Below are 21,351 nucleotides of genomic sequence, written 5' to 3'. Positions count from 1 at the left end.
AACCTAAATGACTCTGTGTATATCAGCCAGGTCTCTTGGGCCTCCTCTTCTTTCTAGGACTGTATCCCATGGCACTTTTCCAAGTAGATCCCTATAAAGGCTAAAGTCTGCTCTGCAGTAATCCAGTATTCCTGTTTGCTGCCATACTCTCCCTCAGGATCTCAAATTTCACCATCTTAAGGTCATTTTGGCCAAGGCCCCAGCCTTTGCATTCCCAACTAGTTCTTCCTCCTTGGTTTTAAGTATCAGATGCTGCCAAGAAGTTCTGCTTGTTGACTCCTCAGTCACCTGCATCAGATAATTGTCATTGTTGCATCCCAGAACCTTCCTGCATTTTTTGTGCCCTGGCATGTTGTCCCATACAGGTCCCCTGTAAAGACTAGGGCGTGTGAGTGTTCTCTTCCAGTTGTCCAGAAAGTCTTATGTGCCTTTCTTTATCCTGATCCAGTCAGTCTGGATGCCTCCAGAGGTAAAAAGACTGTTCTAGCTGCAGTTGTTTTTGCTGATGTCTGTGTTTATTTTCTTGCTGTTGGTCACTAGGGGAATCCTAGTGCAGTTTAACGTAGTGTTAATGAAGTATGTGGGCGAGTGTCTAATGTGAGTTACCATGTATTTTGGCATACGACATGAAAGTGGGTTTTATTAATCTATCTTTTGCTGTTAAAAGGCTAAATTATAATAAACAAATTTGTGGGAGTTGTTTTTTACGTCATTAAAAAACTACTTTTCAAAATTGCATGTTAGTTTATGCTATTGTTGTAGCTATGTTGAGAAATTGTTTTACTATTCTCCTGCATTTGAGAAGCAAACCATTTACTGATTTAGTAGACCTTAATTGGCTTACTCTGGTTTCTTTTGGCTTTTATATACAGCAATTATACATTGCGTTTTAAAATTTAAAACTCTATTGCATTTGGTTTAAATTATATGAAAGCTTTAAATTTTTCTTGAGAAATTTAATTTAAGTTTCAAATTTTTCAAATCAAATAGCTGCTTCTATAAATGCATGTATGAATGTCATAATTTAACTATTGTTCTGAATTTAATGAGGTTAAATTAACTTCAGCTAGGTATCTTTTGTGGACAGTCGATGTTTTACTTCTTTGAAGACAATATTCAAAGAGAAGAATTTAGATTGATAAAGGAAATTATCAAGGAATGTTGATCAGAATATTTGAAAAATTAACTAACATGTTCTTCGTGTCGTGATACATAGAACGGTTTAGGTTGGAAGGGACCTTGAAAGCCAGTGTAATTCCTTCCACATGCCATGGGCAGGGCTGCTTTCAACTGGACCTCAAACAAAATGGGGTGGTCCATCCAGGTTCTCTGCGTAGCCTGTTCCGGTGCCTTACCACCCTCGCAGAGAAGAATTTCTTTCCAATATCTAATCTAAACATACACTCTTTTTCACTTTGAAGTCATTGCCCCTTAGTCCAATGACAATATGCCCTTGACAAACTCCCTCTCCAGCTTTCATAGCCCACTCTCTAAAGTTTTCTCAGAGCCTTTTCTTACCCAGGCTGAACAGTCCCAACTCTCTCAATCTGTCCTTGTAGAAATGCTCCAGACCTCAGATCGTCTTGTGGCCCTGCCCTAGATTCACTTCAACAAGTTCATGTCCTTATGCTGGTGGCCTCAGAGATGAGCACTGCACTCCAGGGGGGTGTCACAAGACCAAAGGAGAATCACCTCCCTCGCCCTGCAGGCCCTGCTGCTTTTGATGCAGCCCCTGATATAGTTGGCTTGCTGTGCTGTGGGCTTCTCATCCACCAACACCCAGTTCTTCAGGGCTGCATTCGGTCCATTCTTTGCGCAGCCTGTACTTGTGGTCTGGATTGCCATGACCCAAGTGCAGGACCTTGCATTTGTCATTGCTGAACTCATGAAGTTTGCAACAGCACATCTCTCAAGCTGGGTCGCTCTGGATGGTGTCTATTCCCTCCAGCATGTCAACCACGAAACACAGTGTGGTGTCAACAGCAAACTTGGTGAGCATGCACTAATCCCTCTGTCCATGTCACTGCTAAGCAGGACCAGTCCCAGTACTGATCCCTGAGGAGCACCACTAGTTTCCACTTGGACACTGAGTCATTGGCCACATCTCCTTGAGTGGAACCATCCAGACAGTTCCTTATCCATCAGTGGTCCATCTGCCAAATCCATGTCTCTCCAGCTTAGAGACAGTGTCTAATGCTTTGCAGAAGTCCAGACTGATGTCAGTCTTCCCTCATCTCCTAATTAACCCTGTTCTAGAAGGCCACCTAATTTGCCTGACAAGATTTGCCCTTAGTTGGTAGCATGTTGGCTGTCACCAATCACCTCCTCGATCTTCCTGGTTGGATGGCCCATAGCAGACCCCCAGTATAACACTTGACTGTACCTGCCCGCCCTTTAATTCTTACATATAAGGGATCATGGATCCCTAAGAGGTGCTTCTGAGAGGTTCTGCTGCCTGTCCTTCCTAAAGAGCCTATATCCTTTCATTCCAACACTCCAGGTTTAGTAGCCATTTATTTGCCAGTGATGGCAATAGGATAGGCATATGCACATCTTCAGCTCCTCATGTTTTCCCCATGCTTGTGCATTTCCATGGAGGCATTTTAAGTGGGGCCCTTAACAAAACTGGGTGCTGGCTGCAGTGGCTGGAATTCTTCTGTGCTATACTTCAGGTTCATTACTCCTGACCTCCAAACCCTTTCCAGGCTCTGGGCAGCAACTCTTGCTAGCTCTGGCATTGAACTGGTGTGAGTGGTGTGGATTGAGGTTCCCCTTCCCCAGCAATTTTTCTTTGGGAAAACGTTTATTAATAGAAAGTTGATAGTAAATGTGAAAATATACTTGGGATAATTCCCAGTGTAAAAATGTTTATTTCCTAACGGAGCTTAGTTCTTGAAAGGTGCTTAAAAAGTCCTGAACATGCAGAAGTTCTTCTCTTAATACAGAGATGTTTATTTTAAAGCTTTTCAATGACAGCCAGAACTCCAATGCAATTGGAGTTACATAGGGCCCACAAAACGAGCAAGTTATGCTGTCTTTTCCTTGCATGCCTGTAAGCTTTGCTCAAGAAAAATGCACTGCAAGATAGTTGTAAATATTGTATTTATTTGTTACATTCAGAGGTCTTTGTGATGAAAATAATCAGTATTCTTGTATGTTAAAGTAATCTTAAACCATGGGGATAAGCCATAATGTTTCTACTTTTGGCAAAAATAAAGGTTTTTAAAAATTTAGTGTTGTGTGTAATATCCTGAAATTTTCTAACAATATTACTGGGACAATTTTAACTACATGGTTCCATGCTGCTGTTAAATTAAACCTTGAAGTATTTATCTTAATCACTTCCGTGTTTCATCTCAACATCTATTTAATTTGAAATGAAAAACTAATAAAATTCTCACATTGGAAACTTTACATTTTAAGTTTTAGAATGACAAAAATACCTGCAGTCATAATATAAGCTGAAAACAATTTTTTTAGCACAATGTCCTGTGCTTGCTTGCAGTTTTTAATAGCTCTGTTTCTTCAACAAGTTATGAAAGTTTAAGTACTGTGAAGCATTTCAAGTTTTAAAGGACAGATTCTGAGGGCTGCATGTCCTGGGTATTTTTAGTGCTTTGCCCACTTTTATAAAAGTATATCTTTTCCATGCTTGTTTACCTGCTTTGTTCATTTATTTTCTTTCATAGTTTTTAATACCTCAGCATTTTTGTCTAATTTATCATTTTCATATTTTTAAAGGTCCCCAGGTGCATCCAATTTTTCAACTTTACCAAAGATCTCTCCATCTCTATCAAATAATTATAACAACATGAACAACAGAAAGTAAGCAATATACCTTAAAACATTATTTAATTTATCACCTCCATGTGATAAAAACAAAGTTCAATGTTTTATAACTCCTAGCTTAAGGATTTGTAATTGCTTTGCAATATTTGGCTTGTGAATTGTTACTGGTTACTATTTCACAGTGTAGGTAATGCTGACATCAAGAAATGAAACAACATGAGAGATGTTTGCAACTCTTCAGCAGTGAAGACAGTAAAAAGAATTTTGGGTGTTGTAAGGAAAGGCATAGACTTCATTTAGAGATTATCATTCTAGAAATACATTCTTGCTATTATTATCCTGCCTGAATTTAAATGGACAGCGAGAAAAGTATAGAGTACTTATCCTTATGGTTCATAGCTCCTAAGATGTTAGAGCAGCATATTTGGCATCACATTTTGATTTCAAATCATGACAGCTGAATTGTGCTAGCTGTAATGTAGCCAGCATCTTAGCTTCTGTTTGTTAGTGCTAGAAGACTTAAAAGAGATCAGCCTGTGTGCATGACTGTGGAGACCCAGAAAGGCATTCCCAATTAGAGAAGCCAAAGCAAGCCCTGTGCCCTCTCCCTGTTGGTCAGCCTTTTGGTCACTCCCACTCTGTTCCCCTGTTCGCCTTTTCACCCTAACCCCACCCTTGGACATCCCCTGTCCCCTGGTAATTGGTCCCTAAGGATTTCCTGCCGGCTTATCCCATGACAAAACCTGAACCCCCCCCCCACAAGCCCCTTCGCCTTTGTTCCCTGACCTTTGGATGATGCAAATCTGTGGCTGAAATAAACATCTCAGTAAAACCCTTACAAAGGCCTTTCCTGCTCCTTTACTTGCCTTCACCCCAAGCAACAACAAGATGCAACACTTGACTGTTACAGTGAACAAAGGCTTAGTAAGAGACTTACAGCTTTTGCATGCTTTCTTCTTTATATTCTGAATTAGATGGCTGTTTCATAGATAATGTGATAAAACTCTAAAAGAATAGCTTTCATATTGCATCGGCCAACTTTGTGTTTAAGTTTCTGTTATTGTACACAACTGTAAAAAAAGTTGGTGAATGTAGAAAAACATGGAATTATTTCACTTTAACAGATAATGGAGCATCTTTCAAATGCTTGAAACCAGAGAACAGTCATCTTTAATGCAAGCTGGGGGAAGTTGAAGAGCCTTATTCTTACAATTCATTAAAATTTTTAGTATTTTTCTAAACATGCATTTTGTGATCACATTTGAAGATGTTAAATATTAAAAAGGTGGCATAAATATTAAAATACAATATTTTCCAGTTAAATATTTTATTTATCAGAAGTGATTTTTCCTAAGGGGTGAAATGTCACTTCTGCTTCTACCAATTGTGAGTAGCCCCAACTCTCACTGTTGAACAGTTGAAATGTAATTGCAGTCTATTGTACTGTGTATGTGAATGTGTAGTAAATAAGAAGAGTATTGTATATATGATTGTGCAAAAAGTTACGTGATCAGAGCTGAACCTCCAGATGAGAACTAATTTCTTCTTCTCCTCTTGTGTAAGCAGAAGGCAGTGGTATTGCCTAACTCAACACTTAACAGTGACTTTTTTTTTTTTAGGGACCTGTGATTTTTAAATCAAGCCATCAAGACTTTATTTTCTTTTTCTTTTTCTTTTTCTTTTTTTTTTTTTTTTTTTTAACTTTAGCTTCTTGCTAGTGATGTAGTTATTTTTAGGAGACACTTATGAAACCTGTTGCCAGCTCTTGCAGCTTTTAAAAATAGTTTGTTCACGTGATTTACCTGATTTTAATTTTATTCTTTGGTTTATTTTGAAGCAAAAATGTGAGCTTTTAGAACTTAAGAAAAAATTCTGGGTTTTGGAGGGGTGTGTTTGTTTTTTTGTTATTTTACAATTTATGATTGTCAACAGAAATATGTGTTTAAAAGGAAGTCATAAAAATTTCAGATTTGATAAGGAATTGGTCCTTTTAAGTGATTTAACTATAATTTAAACATTTGTAAAGCAGTTAATAGATACATGTACTCTGTAATTACAAAATACTAGTAATTTTTCTCTTGTATGTCAAAACACAGTACATCTGAATGTTATGTAAGACATTCAGTGCAGAAGTATATGGTTTTCCTTACAATGCAATAATCCAATTATGATGACTTTAAAATATTGTATAAATCACAAATTAATAATTTAATACAAGATGTAATGCAGATGAATCTTTAGCAGCACTTATCTCCGTCTGTGTTCAGTGATGAAGTCATATCAATTAATACACTTTGTACTTTAAAGTACATGCTTTTGCATTAAGACTTTTTAGCTTCAGATAGTAAATGGAAAGATAGATCTCTATTTAATTCTATTATATAATTGTGCATTAAGACTGTTCCACTCTTCTTGCAAATATTTCATTGTCTAAGAAAGAACTTATTTTTCATTAATTAATACTATCTTTGTTATTTTCTTAATTAGCTACTTAATGTCATCTTTGTCTGGAATTTATTTCCATGCTTATGCTTCTGCCTTATTGCCTCTTATGTCTACATGTTCTTAGTATATTAGTGAAAGTATGCATTTGTGGCTTTCTAGGATCTGTTGGCATCTCCATATGGGCATGAGATGTTGTGACTCTAAAGGAAATACCAGCATTTGTTTTGAAGATAATTTTATCTGGCAAATACGATGTATAAGGCAGAAAAATCAAACAACAGGTTGTGTGCATTAGTGGTCATAAATACTAGTCATTGAAAGCCTGCTTTTGCAATTACTAGAGCTCATCTACAGAGTACAAATTATGTTAAAAATCTGAAAGAATCAGGTTTCTTTGTGTTACATTTCTATAATGTTTTTCTAACCCAGGAGGTATTCTGTATAAGAGTAAGCCTCAAATTGATGTCTGAATCCTTCATTTCTGTAAATGTGAGTTTGCATTTGATGGAACAAAGGATTCTAAACAATTGATCATTGATGTTCTTTTGCCTTTATAGGTGATCTAGTAGCAAGAATAACATAGGATTAACATAATATGTGTTAGTGGGTTCAGAAGAGCAGGGAGAGTCAAGCATCTTCTAGGTCTTACTGGAATTTCTGTTTATTGCTTTTAGTAAAGCAATACATTTCATATCCCATACAGTATTTTTTAAATTATGTGGGATGGGGATTAAAAACACCTGAACAGAGATTTTTTTTGGGGAATTTAGTGTAAAGTTGTTCTATTTCCTTCATTTGTAACCATGGCTTTAGGCCCCTAAAATGACTTTTAGTCATTTAGTAGTGTCATCATGTCAAGACAGATAGCTGGCAGCTTTGTTCATGTGCTTGGTATATTTCAATATGCTTATTCTAAGAAGTACAAGTGTTAATTGCATTGCATTAACTCTAGAAACAGTTCCTTCGTGTTGTACCTGACACATAAGCAAATATTTTGACAAAGGCAATTTAAATAGATTGTAGTGTTACCTTTTGCTCTCCAGACAATGGTAATGAACAAAAATAAAGATAATAATGTTTATATAGTGACATAGCCCTCTCCTGCTGCTTCAGGTGTCTCTAAAATCTAATGAAACCTGATAATAGGTTTCTAAAATGGTCTGGTCACAAAAATACATTGGCAGTGCATTAAAATGGTTGGAATATTACAGAGCTTAGTAGGTCTTCCAAACTTTAAATTTTCTGGGCTCATTCTTTCAACTCAAATTCCTTTATATATATACCTGTTGGCACATGTCAAATTATGTCTTTTCCAAAACTAGTGATCCTTTTCCCATCTTCTCTGTTCAAAATCCATGCTTTGCAAAACTCTAACAATGTAAAACTTTTGTAAAAGTACAGCTCTAGCAATGAGTGCTCTGGGTTCATCATCACTGTTTGAAAGCTGCTTTGATATTTAAAGACACATACAGACGATACAAACAAGTCATTTCAGATCTAGCACATGCAATGGAAAATTTGTGTATTTACAGATAGTAAAATCTCATTTGGAAACCTCCTTTTACCATTTTTACCATTTCAAGAGCTCTGTTCAAGGGTTTGAAGATGGTTTCATGTTTTCAAATCTTGCCTTACTTTTGTGAAGCAGTTTTTTCTAAGAGCTATTAGTGTTTTCTTTCTGTTACTGCTCTTACTTGACTAGCTTGTCCTAATACTACCATTTTGCTTCATTAAAGGTAAGAAAGTTTTGCAGGAAAAGCGACTGGAGGCTTGGGGACATACAATTACCACAAGTTACTTTTTCTAGGATATTTCTGTTGGAATTAAATTAATATAGACTTACCTTGCATCTTTACTTGCTTTCCATTGTTAGCTACTTGCTGTTGGCTGTTAATAATAATTTTTTTTTCATCCACGTAAAAGGCATAAGAAGCAAAGCAACAATGTAATTTATATAAAAATATCTTTTCCACAACAAAACAATTTGCAGACTTATAGAGCTGCAGAGACATCTCCTAGTATCCTGCAAACAGTATGCAGTGTTTTTTAGGATATGTTTTGATAATATATCATAGAACCATGAAAGAAAGATGTATTAATAGACCTGACGCACAGGATGACTGGTAACCTTAATCTCTAAACTCCTCAAATATATTTTTGTGGCCCAGTACAGAAGCTGAAAGAGCTCAGAATTGTCTTTCTCTTTTGAAAAGTAAACTGACAGTTTGTCCCTTAGAGCAAATATACACTGAATCTATTTGCATTACAATTATCTTGCACTAAATAATCATCATGGTACTCAGCTAATTTGAGAAAACCTTTCACATGAATAAGCAACAGCCACAAAGTACTAGTTGCATTTCCTTATCTTCCTAGTGTCCCTAGAAAGTTGGCAATTTATGAAGAGTGGAAAGCTGCAGAGAGGGAAATAAAAATGAAGATTCCCCAGAAGAATTAAATTCAATTTTTTCATTACCCCTACATCTCCTAAATTACAAAGAGATTTCTTTTTTTGTTAAGCATGTGAGTTGTTTTCTCTGTAAGTCAGGTAAGGACAGCAGTAGGAAGGAAGGAAGGCTGAAAGTAGAAGCTTGTTGTATGCATTTCTGTTACTGCTGTGCACTGTTGGGTTGTTTATATTGTGGGAGTTGCATTAGCACCAGTGGCAAGCTTGTGCTTTTGATTCCTGGGGGAACTAAGGCTTGCCAGCTTAAGGGAATTGGAGTTCGCTGCAGTAATTGGGCTGCAACTGCAAAGGAGATTGAAGGTAATTTTTTCCTGGGGATCTCTCGTACATGGTGAACACTAACTTTGTAGGGTTTTTTCATTGAGAATGACCAGTGAACACAATACCTCTTAGCTAGCTTGGGGGCAAGCCAGAGACCAGAGAAAATGCATATGTATAGAAAACAGAAGGACTAATGTGAAAATCAGCTATTAAAAAGAAATTGGCAGATGTAAAGGTTTTTGATAACAGGGGCTTTATGAACAGTGAAGCTATAAACCACACAAATTTCTAAGACCATTGAAGGGGAGAAATTTTCATCCCCTTCTGTTGTTTTTGATAACTTGATAAAAAACCAGCAGTTATTTATGAAAAGTGAGTAATTTTGCACCAAGGAGACAGCTGGAATTCAGTAAAGAGCCATGATAGTGTTCAGGAATAATGGCTGGAGTGTAACCATTGAGCACTTGCATCCTCAGACTTTTGCAATTACAAATCTCAGTTATTTATCAGGATTGAGTCTTTGCGCTGCCTATTTTTCCTTATCATTCTTAGCATTTGACTTTCAAATTTTTGTTCGTGTTGCTTCTAATGTGAATGATGCTTAGTAGCTGCAGAAATACTCCTGAACTTAAGCCAAATCTGCTGTCACTCAGATTTCATTACGATCAGTGCCTGAAATGGTTAACGTGGTTGTGGTTGCATGTTTTTTTCTAACATATTACAAAACATCCTCTTATAAGATTTCTTTGCTTTCCTAGTATCCTCAGATACGCTTACTTTACTGTTTTGAGGGTTAGTTTATATTTGATATGTTTGTATTTCATCTATAAACAAATTGTTTTAAATATCATCACTTTACCTATTTCAGTCTTTTACAGTTTCTCCAAACAGATAGATTTATATTGAAGTTGTTGCAAGGCATTTTGCGCATTCCTTCACCTCTCAAGGCTTTTCTGCATTTGCATGCTGGATTGTGCTGTCCTAGCAGGAAAGCTATAAATAGACTGTCTGATGCAGTGAGGCAGCTATGCCACAGTGGCCTTGGAAATCTCAGCTTTCACCTGTAACTCTGCATTCCCATTGCTACCGACCTCACTCTTGCAGTAGCAGGATGCAAAAGGAACGTAAATGATTGATTGCTGCTGGTGGTGTCTAAAGTCTGAGTGTTTTAAATACGATGGAGCAATGAAGAATAGAGTAAGCTGTGAAGCTGCTCCTATAAAAAAGGGGTAGGGATGTAATAATTGCAGTTACTGCAGTATGTTTGATTTTGGTTGTTTACATAAGTGACTTTTAAATTGACATTAATGTTATTACAAAAGTGTTTTAAATCTTTACTTGTTTGCAGAAGTTAGTTTAACATTTTTAGTCATTTAAGTTTATGAAGTACTTGTATGCTTTAAAGTACAATAGAGTACATGTTTACATTGTGAAAGATGTCTTGTTTTCTTACAGTGTGAAAAATTCAAACTATTGTCTCCCATCATATACTGCTTATAAGAATTATGATTATTCAGAGCCAGGAAGACACAATGAGCAGCCAGGCCTCTGTGGCCTGAGTAACTTGGGGAATACATGTTTCATGAATTCAGCAATTCAGGTATGTACTTTAAAATAAAACCAGCTACTGTTATTACTTGGAAATAGTATCTGCTTGTTTTATTTTATCATGTTTCAAAACTAACTTAGCAGGATAGGATTAAAAGAGGAAATAATATTTATTTTTGTACTTTAAAAATTGGTTTATATAGCTGCATTCAGAATGATCAGTGTCAGAAGGAGGTTTGACCAGTGTTCTATATGAGTGAACTCCTGAAGTGGGATTCGTTGCTTTTTGTAATAATTGCCATGCCCATATGTCACAAAAACTGCCTTTTCCTTTTGAAATGCACTGGAGTACCAATTGTAGTAGAAAAAAGTGTCAGAGATTAGATGACTGATAGATTACTGGGCCTTTATTTCTGACTCATTATGTACTTTTAGTACACAGGTTAACATGCAGGAACCTTGGAAAATATTTTCCTTTGACCTTTCCTCTCGGAATAGCTAATTCATGGATGAGGTATTTTACAGGAATATGTTAGCTTGTTTCTTTGCTATGAATGCAAGAGAAATACTAGTATATCTACTACTACTCTACCAAGATGAAGAAACTTTTAGTGTTTTAATTTTAAATGGAAGCTGGAGTTATAGAATAATTAACAGTCAGAACTAGGAGTTTTGTTTTGTTTTGTTTAGTTCTTGAACTTACCTTTTGTCATTGGAGCAGTCTTTTGTCAAAAAACTGTTATATGTATTAAAGTTCTTGTTCACATATTTTCCTGCTGAGTAGGAAAATATTAAATCTTAACCAAGCATGCTGCAGAGTTATCCTCCTTTCCTCCTCGGTCATTACCAGGGTTCCTGGCTTATGTTTGTGATTTCTTTGGGTAAAGTTAAAAAAAGAAAAAACCCAAAAACACAACCCAAATGTTGCATTCCTTCTTTAGCCTGTTGGAGTAAAAAAGGAATTTCAGTTACATTTGTAAGCTAAGTTTATGAAATTGTTGACATTTGTTCAAAAGAAAAAATGTTCCAGAGTGCCATGGTGTGTGTAGATACTTCTATCCCTTCTTTGTGTTTGGCCTTTTCTGTAACCTCCTATTAGGTAGCTGCAGAGAGCCACAAGCTCTCCCCTTAATCTTGCCTTCTTCAGGTCGAACCAATGCATTCAGCTCTGCCTTTTACAGCCCCTTGACCATGTTGGTGTCCTTTCTCTGCTCTTCTTACACTGGGGAGCCCTAAACAGGACAGGACTCCTGCAGCAGTCTCACAAGTTCCAAATGGAGGGAAAGATTTGCTCCCTTTTGTCCCTGACTGCGGTTGCTAATACAGCCCAATTTGCAGCTGGATACCTTTCCCATGGGGATGAACAGCAGAATCACATTTCTACAGAAAAGCACCACTGGGTCATATAATGCAAAACTGCTTTCTAGCCAGTCAGCCCCCACCTGTTAATGGTATATAGGGTTATTCCATGCTTATCTGTACTTACTGATGTAAGGCAGCCATAAAATAAAATTTGTTTCTAAAGATCTGTTTCTAAAAGAAAATTAGATTTGTTTCCTGTTTCCATAAGGATACTTGAAAAGAAATTGAACAGTGCGGAAAGTAATTAAATTTTTTTTTCACATGCTACATGAAAGATGGCTAAACTGAAAGGAGGAAGGACACACAGTTTGCATTGTCCATTCTAACTAAAAATGCTACACATAACCTCTCTTGATTATTGAATTGCAGAACGAAAAGCATATGTTTTTGTCTAGTACATCAACCAGAATTATGTTTTGTAAGTTGAATTCAAAGAATTCTTGCTACATAATGAAAGGCTTTTTATGATTCTACCTTGTTCATCAAGCTATGCTGATTAAATAAGGATAATTTTAATTACTTATTCAAACCTTAACTGAACTGCTATACATAATTTGCATATATGTAATTCAAAAGTAACCTTCTAGGTTAGAATTCTAAGCATGGATTGTTGCCTTTAGGAGTCTTACACAGCATAACAAACTTGTTACATGTCACATCATTATCCCATTGTGTTAAACGGATTTAATTCTGAGGTCTGCATTAGAAATTATGTCAACTTTAACTTCATTGCTTTTCAGTTACATCTAGAGAATTAAGTTTTCAAATAACTTCTGAGAAACTGTACTGTAAATTAATATATACAGGTTTGCTGATTACCAAGACAGTGCTGTGGTTAAGGAAATGAGGGGTTTATTGAGCAGTGTAGCTTTTAGTTTGGCATGGTACCTTTAATGTGTCCTTCAAGGTGTGTTTTTTCAAATGCATTATTTAGTGGCTTTTTAGCAAGGAAATGTAAAGTATCTTTCAGTTTCACCTACTGTATGTCTCAAAGAAATTACTGTTCAGAGTTTAATGTTATCTAAGAAATCCATGGAAATGCTTTTTAGTGAAAGTATGTTATGTTCTTAACACACTAAGATCTCACAGGCTGCAGTCTTCCTCTTGCCACCACTTGCATCTTTTTTCAGTTACACAGAAAGCATGCATTTCATTGTGCTAACTTGCTATTAATTTCATGTCCTACTTTCATCAAAGTGACATTGGATTATTCTGTCTGTAATGCCTATGGGCAGAGCATTCTGAACATGTTTTGATCTTAGTCTTGGAAGCAGTGAAAAGATGGGCTCGAATAGTCTGTGAATGGCAAAATAGGGAATTCTGCTTGGGAATATTGGTTGGTCTAGGCGTTTTCCTGGATGATGGAGCAGAGTACACCCTCAGCAAGGCTAGAGTTCACACAAATCTGCAGTGAGCAGCTGCTGTATCAGATGGCTTTGCTGCCATTCAGAGGGACCTCAGTGGGCTGGAACCTCCTGAAGGTTCAGAGAAAATGCAAAGCCCTGTGCCTGGGGGGAACAACCCCAGGAACCAGTACACACTGCAGCAGGGGGTCAGCGACTGGATGGAAAGCAGCTTGGCAGAGAAGCACCCAGGATCCTGCTGAGCAAAAAGCCAGCAGTGTGTTCCTGTGGCCAAGGCAGACAACAGCATCCTGGGCTGCCCTAGAAGGAGTATTGCCATTATGCTAGAAGAGGTGATCCTTCCACTCAGCACTGGAGAGACACCCCAGAGTTCTGAGCTCACTTCTGGGCTCCCCATAGAGTTTAGGGATATCCTGGAGCGCGTCTGGTTAGAGACCACACAGGTGATGTAGGATTGCAGCACCTGAACTGTGTGGAGAGGCAGAGAGCTGGGGGCTGTTCAGCCTGGAGAAGCCTTCAGAGTGATTTTACCCTTTTTTGGAAGTACCTGGTGGAGAAAAGAAAACTAGGCCAAACTCTCCCAGCCCACTGAAAGAAGAAGAGGCAATGGGCACAAGCTGGAGCACAATTCTTAAATATAGGAAACTTTGTTCTAAAATGGGGTTTATCGAACAGTGGAATAGGATTTTCAGGAAAACTATGAAGCCTCTATCCTTAAAGATGCTTGAAACATAACTGAGCAAAGTCCTAAGCTATGTGCTGTAGGTGACCTCTTAGAGCAAGTGGGTTGGACCAGAGAATCTGCAGAGATGCCTTCTAATTTCAGCTATTCTGTGATTCTCTGATCTATTCTGATCACCTGCTTTATCTTACTTATCCTCCTAAGGTGTATTCCTTCACAATTGTGCTAACTAATTGTTTATCAGCATAAATCTGTTTTCTTTCAACAAAATAGTTTACTTTGGAGTATTGTACTATGAAATAGTTTCAGTTCCATTACTGTACTGAAAGCTCTGCTTTGATCCCTTCCATTCAGTTTGTGCTGGGTATGATCAGTGTAGTTTCCTTCAATGATAGCAGAGTTTAGTTTCTCAATTTTCCAGCTGATTGCCATTTTTCTCAGCTCTCTGTGCATTCCAGGGAGCATTGAGGCCCCCTGAGTATTCACATAGGAGCCATTTCTGCTTCAGAAATCATTGTATATCTCACACAGCTTCTCTTTGGTCTTGTCTCATGTACAGTGAAGATGATTTGCATCAGAGCTATTATCAATGTTCCTTGACAAAGAGAGACAATTCCTTCACACAGCTTCATCTCCTGAGTGTGACAAACTTATGTGAAGGTTCTTGCCCTGTAAACATACTAGATAGAGATCTGAAAATCCTGACAATGTTTTAAAATTTGGTTGCAAGTTCTTTAGTAGCTCTTCAATCTATAGGTAAGTTAGGCTTGCTCCTTTATCCTAAGTGATTATTGTGAAGAGACCTTTGATCTTCTAAGAAGGAGCTTTCAGTGTTAATTAGCTCAGGACAGCTGGAGGATAGATGAAGAGATAGGCAAGATCCTGTGTGGGATTACAGGCAGCTGCAAGCTGAATGAGAGTAAGACCAAGAAGTTTAAAATACCATTGTATATCTCCAAAGTGCTCTTGCCACTGTTCCTTAATTTAATAAAAAAAACCAAACAAACAGTAATTCAGTATTCTTATTTTGATTGTATTAGAACTTTCATGTAGTTTTTTTCAGGTTCTTTTGAAGAGAGTATTCCATGTATTTAATTTATTTCAGTGTTAACGTCTAAGGCTTGATTTTTTTTCTAATTAGGCCTAAATGTCTGCTTTTGCAGATCCAATCATGAAATAAAACAGGAAAGTCAAAAGGGAGTGTGTAGATTTTATGAAATAGATATTATTATGAATACTTGAACCAATATTAAAAAAAAGTATTTGGCAAGCAGATATTTCATTCACATTCACTTAGGTGTCTATATTCTAAATTGAGAATAAATTTGAAAAAGTGAGTCTCATTAAGCATTGCTGTGCTGCCACCTGTGGATGTTTCCCAAGTATTACTTTACTATTTCAGTGGGATATTACAGATTAGAGGTCTGTGGAATTTTTTTTTTATTTATTTTTTTTTTACAGTGAAGACCTGAGCGTTCCAAAATTTTCAGTTTGTGATTAAAAGATAGAAGGAAAAAAAAAAAAGCAAATGTTTTCATTAAAAACATTCATTTTGTCCAAGATTTTTATCTTTATGGGTTTTTTCCATCAGTGTGATATATATACCTGACTTCTGTACAAGCTTTGCAGTGGGTATTTCAAAAGTTTTCTTTCTTCAGAAAGCTGAATAATATTCCCTCTAATGTGATGTACGACTGTCAGCTTATCAAGACAAAATATGGCATGATTCACCAATACCTGAAATTATTACAATTTTATTGCTCTGTTTCAGTTGCCATAGGCATGTGGAGTTCGGATTAAGGAGCGTTTTGACTAAGTGTTTTTTGTCATGTCTGATAGTGAACAAACAAAAGTGGGATAAACATGTAAAGTAAACCACTTTTTCTCCTATGACTTGGTTCATCTTTTCAGTTTGGCAGCTCTTGGTCTTTTATTAGAAAGCTGAAAAACAAAATTCCAATGTCCTTTGCATGAAATTCTTATTAAGTAACACCTGAAGCTGAAGAAGCAGGACACTTAGAGGAATATTCAATTTTTAGTATCTCAGTTCACAATCCTACTGTCTCCTCATTTCTCCAGTTCACTGCTGTGATAGATATACAGTATTCCAGTGAGGCTACAGCACTGAGATGTGTGTATATATATGTGCATGTGTACATAACACTAATAACATTTTTTTTTCTTTTTCATTTTCCTGTGCATCTTAGTAACTTTTCTTCAGGTTATTAATATGTAACACGGAAGTATGATTTCAGTACTAATCTTTTGTCACTCTGAAGATTAAGCAAACCTTATCTCCTGTGGTTTGTCTCTTGGAGTTTCTGCCTTCTATTCCATCCTTCCCATGATCTTTTCACTAAATGAGCAGTTCAGGTTCAGAAAACATTACAGAAATTTTGTTGGTTAAAGAAAACCCGTAGAGACAGCAGTACCTGAAATGAAGTGCCATTCTGTTACCTCTTTAGTTCACAGTTTTCCAGAGTTTTACTGTATTTGTTTGGTTTATTATTCTTCACCTGTTGGTATACTTTTAGTTTACTTATTGTATGTGTTTTGAAACAAACAGAAAACCTCGAATCACCAGGTTGAACAGGACACATAAATCTGGTAACTTTACTGTCCAGTAGATTGTCTTGGTTCTAATAGACACTTCCCATAAGGCTTCCTTGATAACCTACAACATATCACATGAGAAAATAAGAATGTAGGATTCCCTTCAAACTGGCTTCTGGATGTTTTTTTTTTTACTCTTTCATCATGATACTGAATGATTCTCCATTTTCAGCCTTTTCAAAGAGTAAATATGTTTGTAATCATTTAGCTTTGTCAGTTACATTGAAAAGATCTGCATATGTGGCCAACTTTATTAGCTGGCTTAAGTAGCTCTCTTTTAAAAATTTTGGTATCTGACATTTTAGAAAAAATGTCAACTCTGTACCTCAAAATTTGCTGTGTTGAGATAGACATTTATGCATTCCAGTACTACCATCAATGTCATCTCATGCTGTAATGTGGACATTGTTAAAGGAAAAAGGGAAATTATCTGTAGTAATCTTATTACAAATATTAATTAACATTCTGAAAAAGTGACAAAACCAGTTACCAGGTGAAAGCTATAAATTGATATTTTTTTTTTGGTGGAACCCACATTGTCAGGACATTGTATAATGCTTGACTAACAGAAAGACCTGTAGAAAAATATACTATTTTTGTATTATTTAGTTCTTTATGTTGGACACTCCTGACACCAAACTGAACAGTTGAACTGATTTCCTTTCCTAAACCAGCCCAAAAATAATCCACAAGACAACACAGATCTGTGAGGTAGGGGGAGTTGGGATCACCGCTACTGGAAGTAAAAGCTCTTAGCTATATAGCAAGAGAAAAATGAGATTTCTTCAACTCTGAGTGTCCAAAAGGATCTGTAATACCAGGAATTTTTTTTTGCAGTGTTGACAGATCCTGAAAGCTTTAGGTGAGGAGGAAGAGAAAGGAAGGAGTTTGATATAGGCATGAAACTCAGCTCTCTACAGCATGTGACTGGTTTTGCTTTGTAATATTGCACAGGTATGATAGGCAGACATAGGAATAATTTTTTTTTGCCCTGCACAGTAAAGTTGCAATTCTTCCAGTCTAATTCTTGTATCTTACGCAGTAGCATAAGTGGAGCTCTTCCCTTGTTTACAGAGAGGCAGACGAGACTGGTGAAATACTTGACCTTTCTTCAAATCTTTTAATAAAGGAAAGAGTGCAGAAAAGCTTACAGTATTTAATGAACAAACTCTTAAGAATATATGCTAAGGCATGGCATAGGGATTATTCCTGAGTGATGGAAATGTTTATGTTTAAAGGAATATGAAGAGTAGCAGACAAAAATTCAAAGTGAAATTGTAAATCATACTTCAGTGATTACATCCTGCTGTCTCCAAATGCTGAGAGAAGAGACAAACTGGTAGAGAGGATAAGTGGTTATTTTAATCTAAAAAAAGGTCCTTGCCTTCCTTGGACTAATTTCAGCTCTAAATGGCATCACAATATTTAAAAGAACACAAGAAGGGCTGCAGCACTGTCATTCAAAGTCTAATCCCTCTAACACTGCTATCTCCAACAGCATCCATAAGCTGGTATTAACAAAGAGAAGGAAAAGGCCAAGCCTCCTCACCTTCCCTCGCCTGCCAAAATAAATCTTTTTTCAAATGTTGCTCTTAATATTATATAATTTGAACTAATAAGCTCTGTTGGTTCTCTCTTCCAAGCACATACGTACTCTCCACTTGGTGCATCTATTACAACTTCCAGAAACAAGTTTTGTAAAGCCATTCATGTCGCAATAAACACCTTGTTTTGTTTGTTTTAAATCTTGATACAAATTATCTTTTCATGCTGTGGTTGGTTGGACTACTTTGTTTTATAAATTTTGAGGTAAAGCTCTTGACAGATATTATCTGTGCATAACTTGCAATGACAGCTGTAGCCAGTCTTGGTTTAAAGCCATTATTTGTTTCTGGAAAAGATTGTTTAGGGTTTTTTCTGTCTTCCTTCCAGGCACTAGATATTACAGTTCATGGCTGCTTTAACAAAATGAAAACAGAAAAAAGTTTAGAACTTATTCAAATCATTGTTCTAAAAAGTTTGTATTATTTTTTGCAGTGTCTGAGCAACACACCTCCTCTTACAGAGTACTTCCTCAATGATAAATACCAAGAAGAGCTGAATTTTGACAATCCTTTAGGAATGCGAGGTGAAATAGCAAAATCTTATGCCGAGCTTATCAAGCAAATGTGGTCAGGAAAATACAGCTATGTTACCCCAAGAGCATTTAAGGTCAGTAGGGAAATTACATTGATTGTACATTGTCAGTTTCTGTTTTGCACTTTTTGGTATAAAACTTAGAGAAATATAAAATAAATAAAAAAATAGAGTACTATTTATCAGTATGCAGTCCATTCATTGAATTGGTAAAGCACTTGGGTGTATATTTCAGTAGGTGTCACCCATCCTTGTGCTTTGGTCTTCGAGAATTAGTTTTGACTTCCTGTCTTCATAGAAAAGCTTGCCTTTTATAACTACAAGTTTTACCTTTTCAGTGTGCTGCTATAGTATCTCAGAAGTGTCTACTCTTTTTAGCAGTTAAGATACCAGAAGTGTTACGCTTTTTTATTTTTTTTAGACACAAGTGGGACGATTTGCACCACAGTTTTCTGGTTATCAGCAACAAGATTGTCAGGAGCTACTGGCTTTTCTCTTGGATGGCTTACATGAGGATTTGAATAGAATTAGGAAAAAGCCTTATATTCAGTTAAAGGATGCAGATGGGAGACCAGACAAGGTAGGGGTTTTGGAGCTGATCATTTTAGTCAGAGTTGTATGCTGTAAGATACTTCAACATGATTATGCACTGGAATGTTGGGAAACTGATTATGTGGGGCTTTTTCCAGGAGACATTTCAGAAAATAGGAAGAATCTTGAGAAACTTGAGATTTTGAGAAACTGTGTAAATTTCTGTTTATTTTTAAGATAACGGGGTGGTGAGAGGATGGTAAGGTCATTTTTAAGACTTAATTAAGACCATTTTGCTCAATTCAGTGCTGAGTTCAGTTGGAAAGACAATTCCCATTATGTTCTTTTATTTTTATACCTACAGTATGCAGCATTCTGTCTCTCTCCAGTACTCTTACTTTAGGGAAACTCTTGTTATGAGTATGAGTTAATTCAGATGGAATTTTTAGGTTTATCTGCTTTTGTCTTTCCCCAAGCTCCTTGAAAGTCACTCTCAGACTATGTAATATCACTGACAGGATCTCTGTCCTAGGAAAAGCATACATCTTTTAACCTGCAAATCTTACAGTAGTAACATTGCTTACAGGTCCTTTGGAGTGACATGTCTGTGTTTGTGGTTACTGAAAGTGTTCTGTCAAGGACTTCTACTAACAATTCTCACTATTCATTTCCTACTACTTTGTCATAACCCAGATCATGCTTTGTTTACAGGTGGTTGCTGAAGAAGCCTGGGAAAACCATTTAAAGAGAAATGACTCCATCATTGTAGATATATTTCATGGCCTTTTTAAATCTACCCTAGTTTGTCCTGAATGTGCTAAGATATCTGTAACCTTTGATCCCTTTTGTTACTTGACACTTCCATTACCTATGAAAAAAGAACGCACTTTGGAAGTTTATTTAGTTAGAATGGATCCACTTGCAAAGCCTATGCAGGTAAGCGGCTTAATTTATATACAAGCACTTTGATTCATGAGGCATTAATGGTAAACCCAAGTTCCTTTACACAGTGCAGATTTATAAGCAAATCCAACAAGCTTTATTTTTCTGATGTATGTTCTGAAATCTCACTTAGAAAGGTGGGGAAGACTTATAAATGCCTGAGGAAGACTATACGTACCTTGTACAGTTTCAAGAAAAAATTGGTAATTTCTTTATGGTTGTGTTAATAAGGCTTCTTAATCTTTAAAATGTATGCTGACATAATTTTTAAGAGCTGCTGTGATTAATTTTTATGTTTATAAAAATATTTATGCACTTAATCCATAAGACTTTATTTCTTAGTTTCTTAATCACAGAAGGTAAATATTTGTAATAAGTTGTGCAGAAAATCCCCATGACTGAATATATTGAGTATATATCTGTGCTCTCCATAGTCAAAAGAAAAAATTCAGATGAGATTTCTTTGTGAAGAGTATCCCTTTTTCTGTTTTTAAGGAAGGGGAAGGTATTACACACCTTAGAATGTCATGAAAAAATGTACATAAGGTTATCATGTCTAAGTCATGATTAAATGGTTCTAGTTGTATTTTATACTGTGATGATAGGTGAAATAAATATAACACAGTTAGGCTGGCATTCAAAAAGGCTCTAACACCTGAAATCAGTTCCTTTACAAGGAAAGTGGGAGAAAAGAGTATTCTCACAGGCAGTATGAGTTGGGGAATTCGAAGGTGAAGGGAAGTGTATTAACTAATGGGAGATAACCCTGCCAGAAATTTAATTGTGAAAATAGGGGATCCACAGTAGTTGCACTGGAGACACAAAGTAGTTGAACATGACTCGTGAGATGGTTGTGCTAGAATAAATAGCTTGGGAAGAATACCAGTTCAGTAGAGTTTTTGTGATTATAAAACTTAAGGACATAGCATGCAATACTTGGCAATTAATTACAGAGTTAATAATACCTTATTTGTAATGAATCCTGTCTTTATTATGCAAATAACAGCTAAGAGGTTTGTGTGGAGTTTTATTAGAAACTGCATAAGGGAAGCCACAGAGAGGTTTTCTTTGACTTTAATCATCAAATTCTCTCTCTGCATGCAAAATGAGAATCTGTTGCCTGCCATTGCTTTTTTCCTATTAATAGTTTATAAACAACATGCATTGTATTCCAGATTTAGTAGTCTTTTTGATGGCATGTATACTGTTTA

General features: G+C 36.4%; 1 protein-coding gene across 3 annotated transcripts in view; it reads left to right on the top strand.

Annotated features, from left to right (window-relative positions):
* Positions 1–21,351, top strand: part of USP15 (ubiquitin specific peptidase 15) — a 59,305-nt gene that overhangs the window by 29,601 nt on the left and 8,353 nt on the right. For 2 of the 3 annotated variants that reach the window (XM_056513410.1, XM_056513428.1), the window contains exons 7-11: positions 3,742–3,825; positions 10,418–10,562; positions 18,569–18,742; positions 19,089–19,247; positions 19,910–20,134. In XM_056513410.1, coding sequence (XP_056369385.1) covers positions 3,742–3,825; positions 10,418–10,562; positions 18,569–18,742; positions 19,089–19,247; positions 19,910–20,134 — 787 coding nt within the window. The remainder of the gene's footprint in view (positions 1–3,741; positions 3,826–10,417; positions 10,563–18,568; positions 18,743–19,088; positions 19,248–19,909; positions 20,135–21,351) is intronic. The other variant, XM_056513420.1, reaches the window with a different exon arrangement.

This window comes from Oenanthe melanoleuca, chromosome 1A (genome assembly GCF_029582105.1).
Source record: "Oenanthe melanoleuca isolate GR-GAL-2019-014 chromosome 1A, OMel1.0, whole genome shotgun sequence".
Lineage (NCBI taxonomy): Eukaryota > Metazoa > Chordata > Aves > Passeriformes > Muscicapidae > Oenanthe > Oenanthe melanoleuca.
Note: the sequence above shows the minus strand (reverse complement) of the source record. Positions and strands in the feature narration are given on the sequence as shown.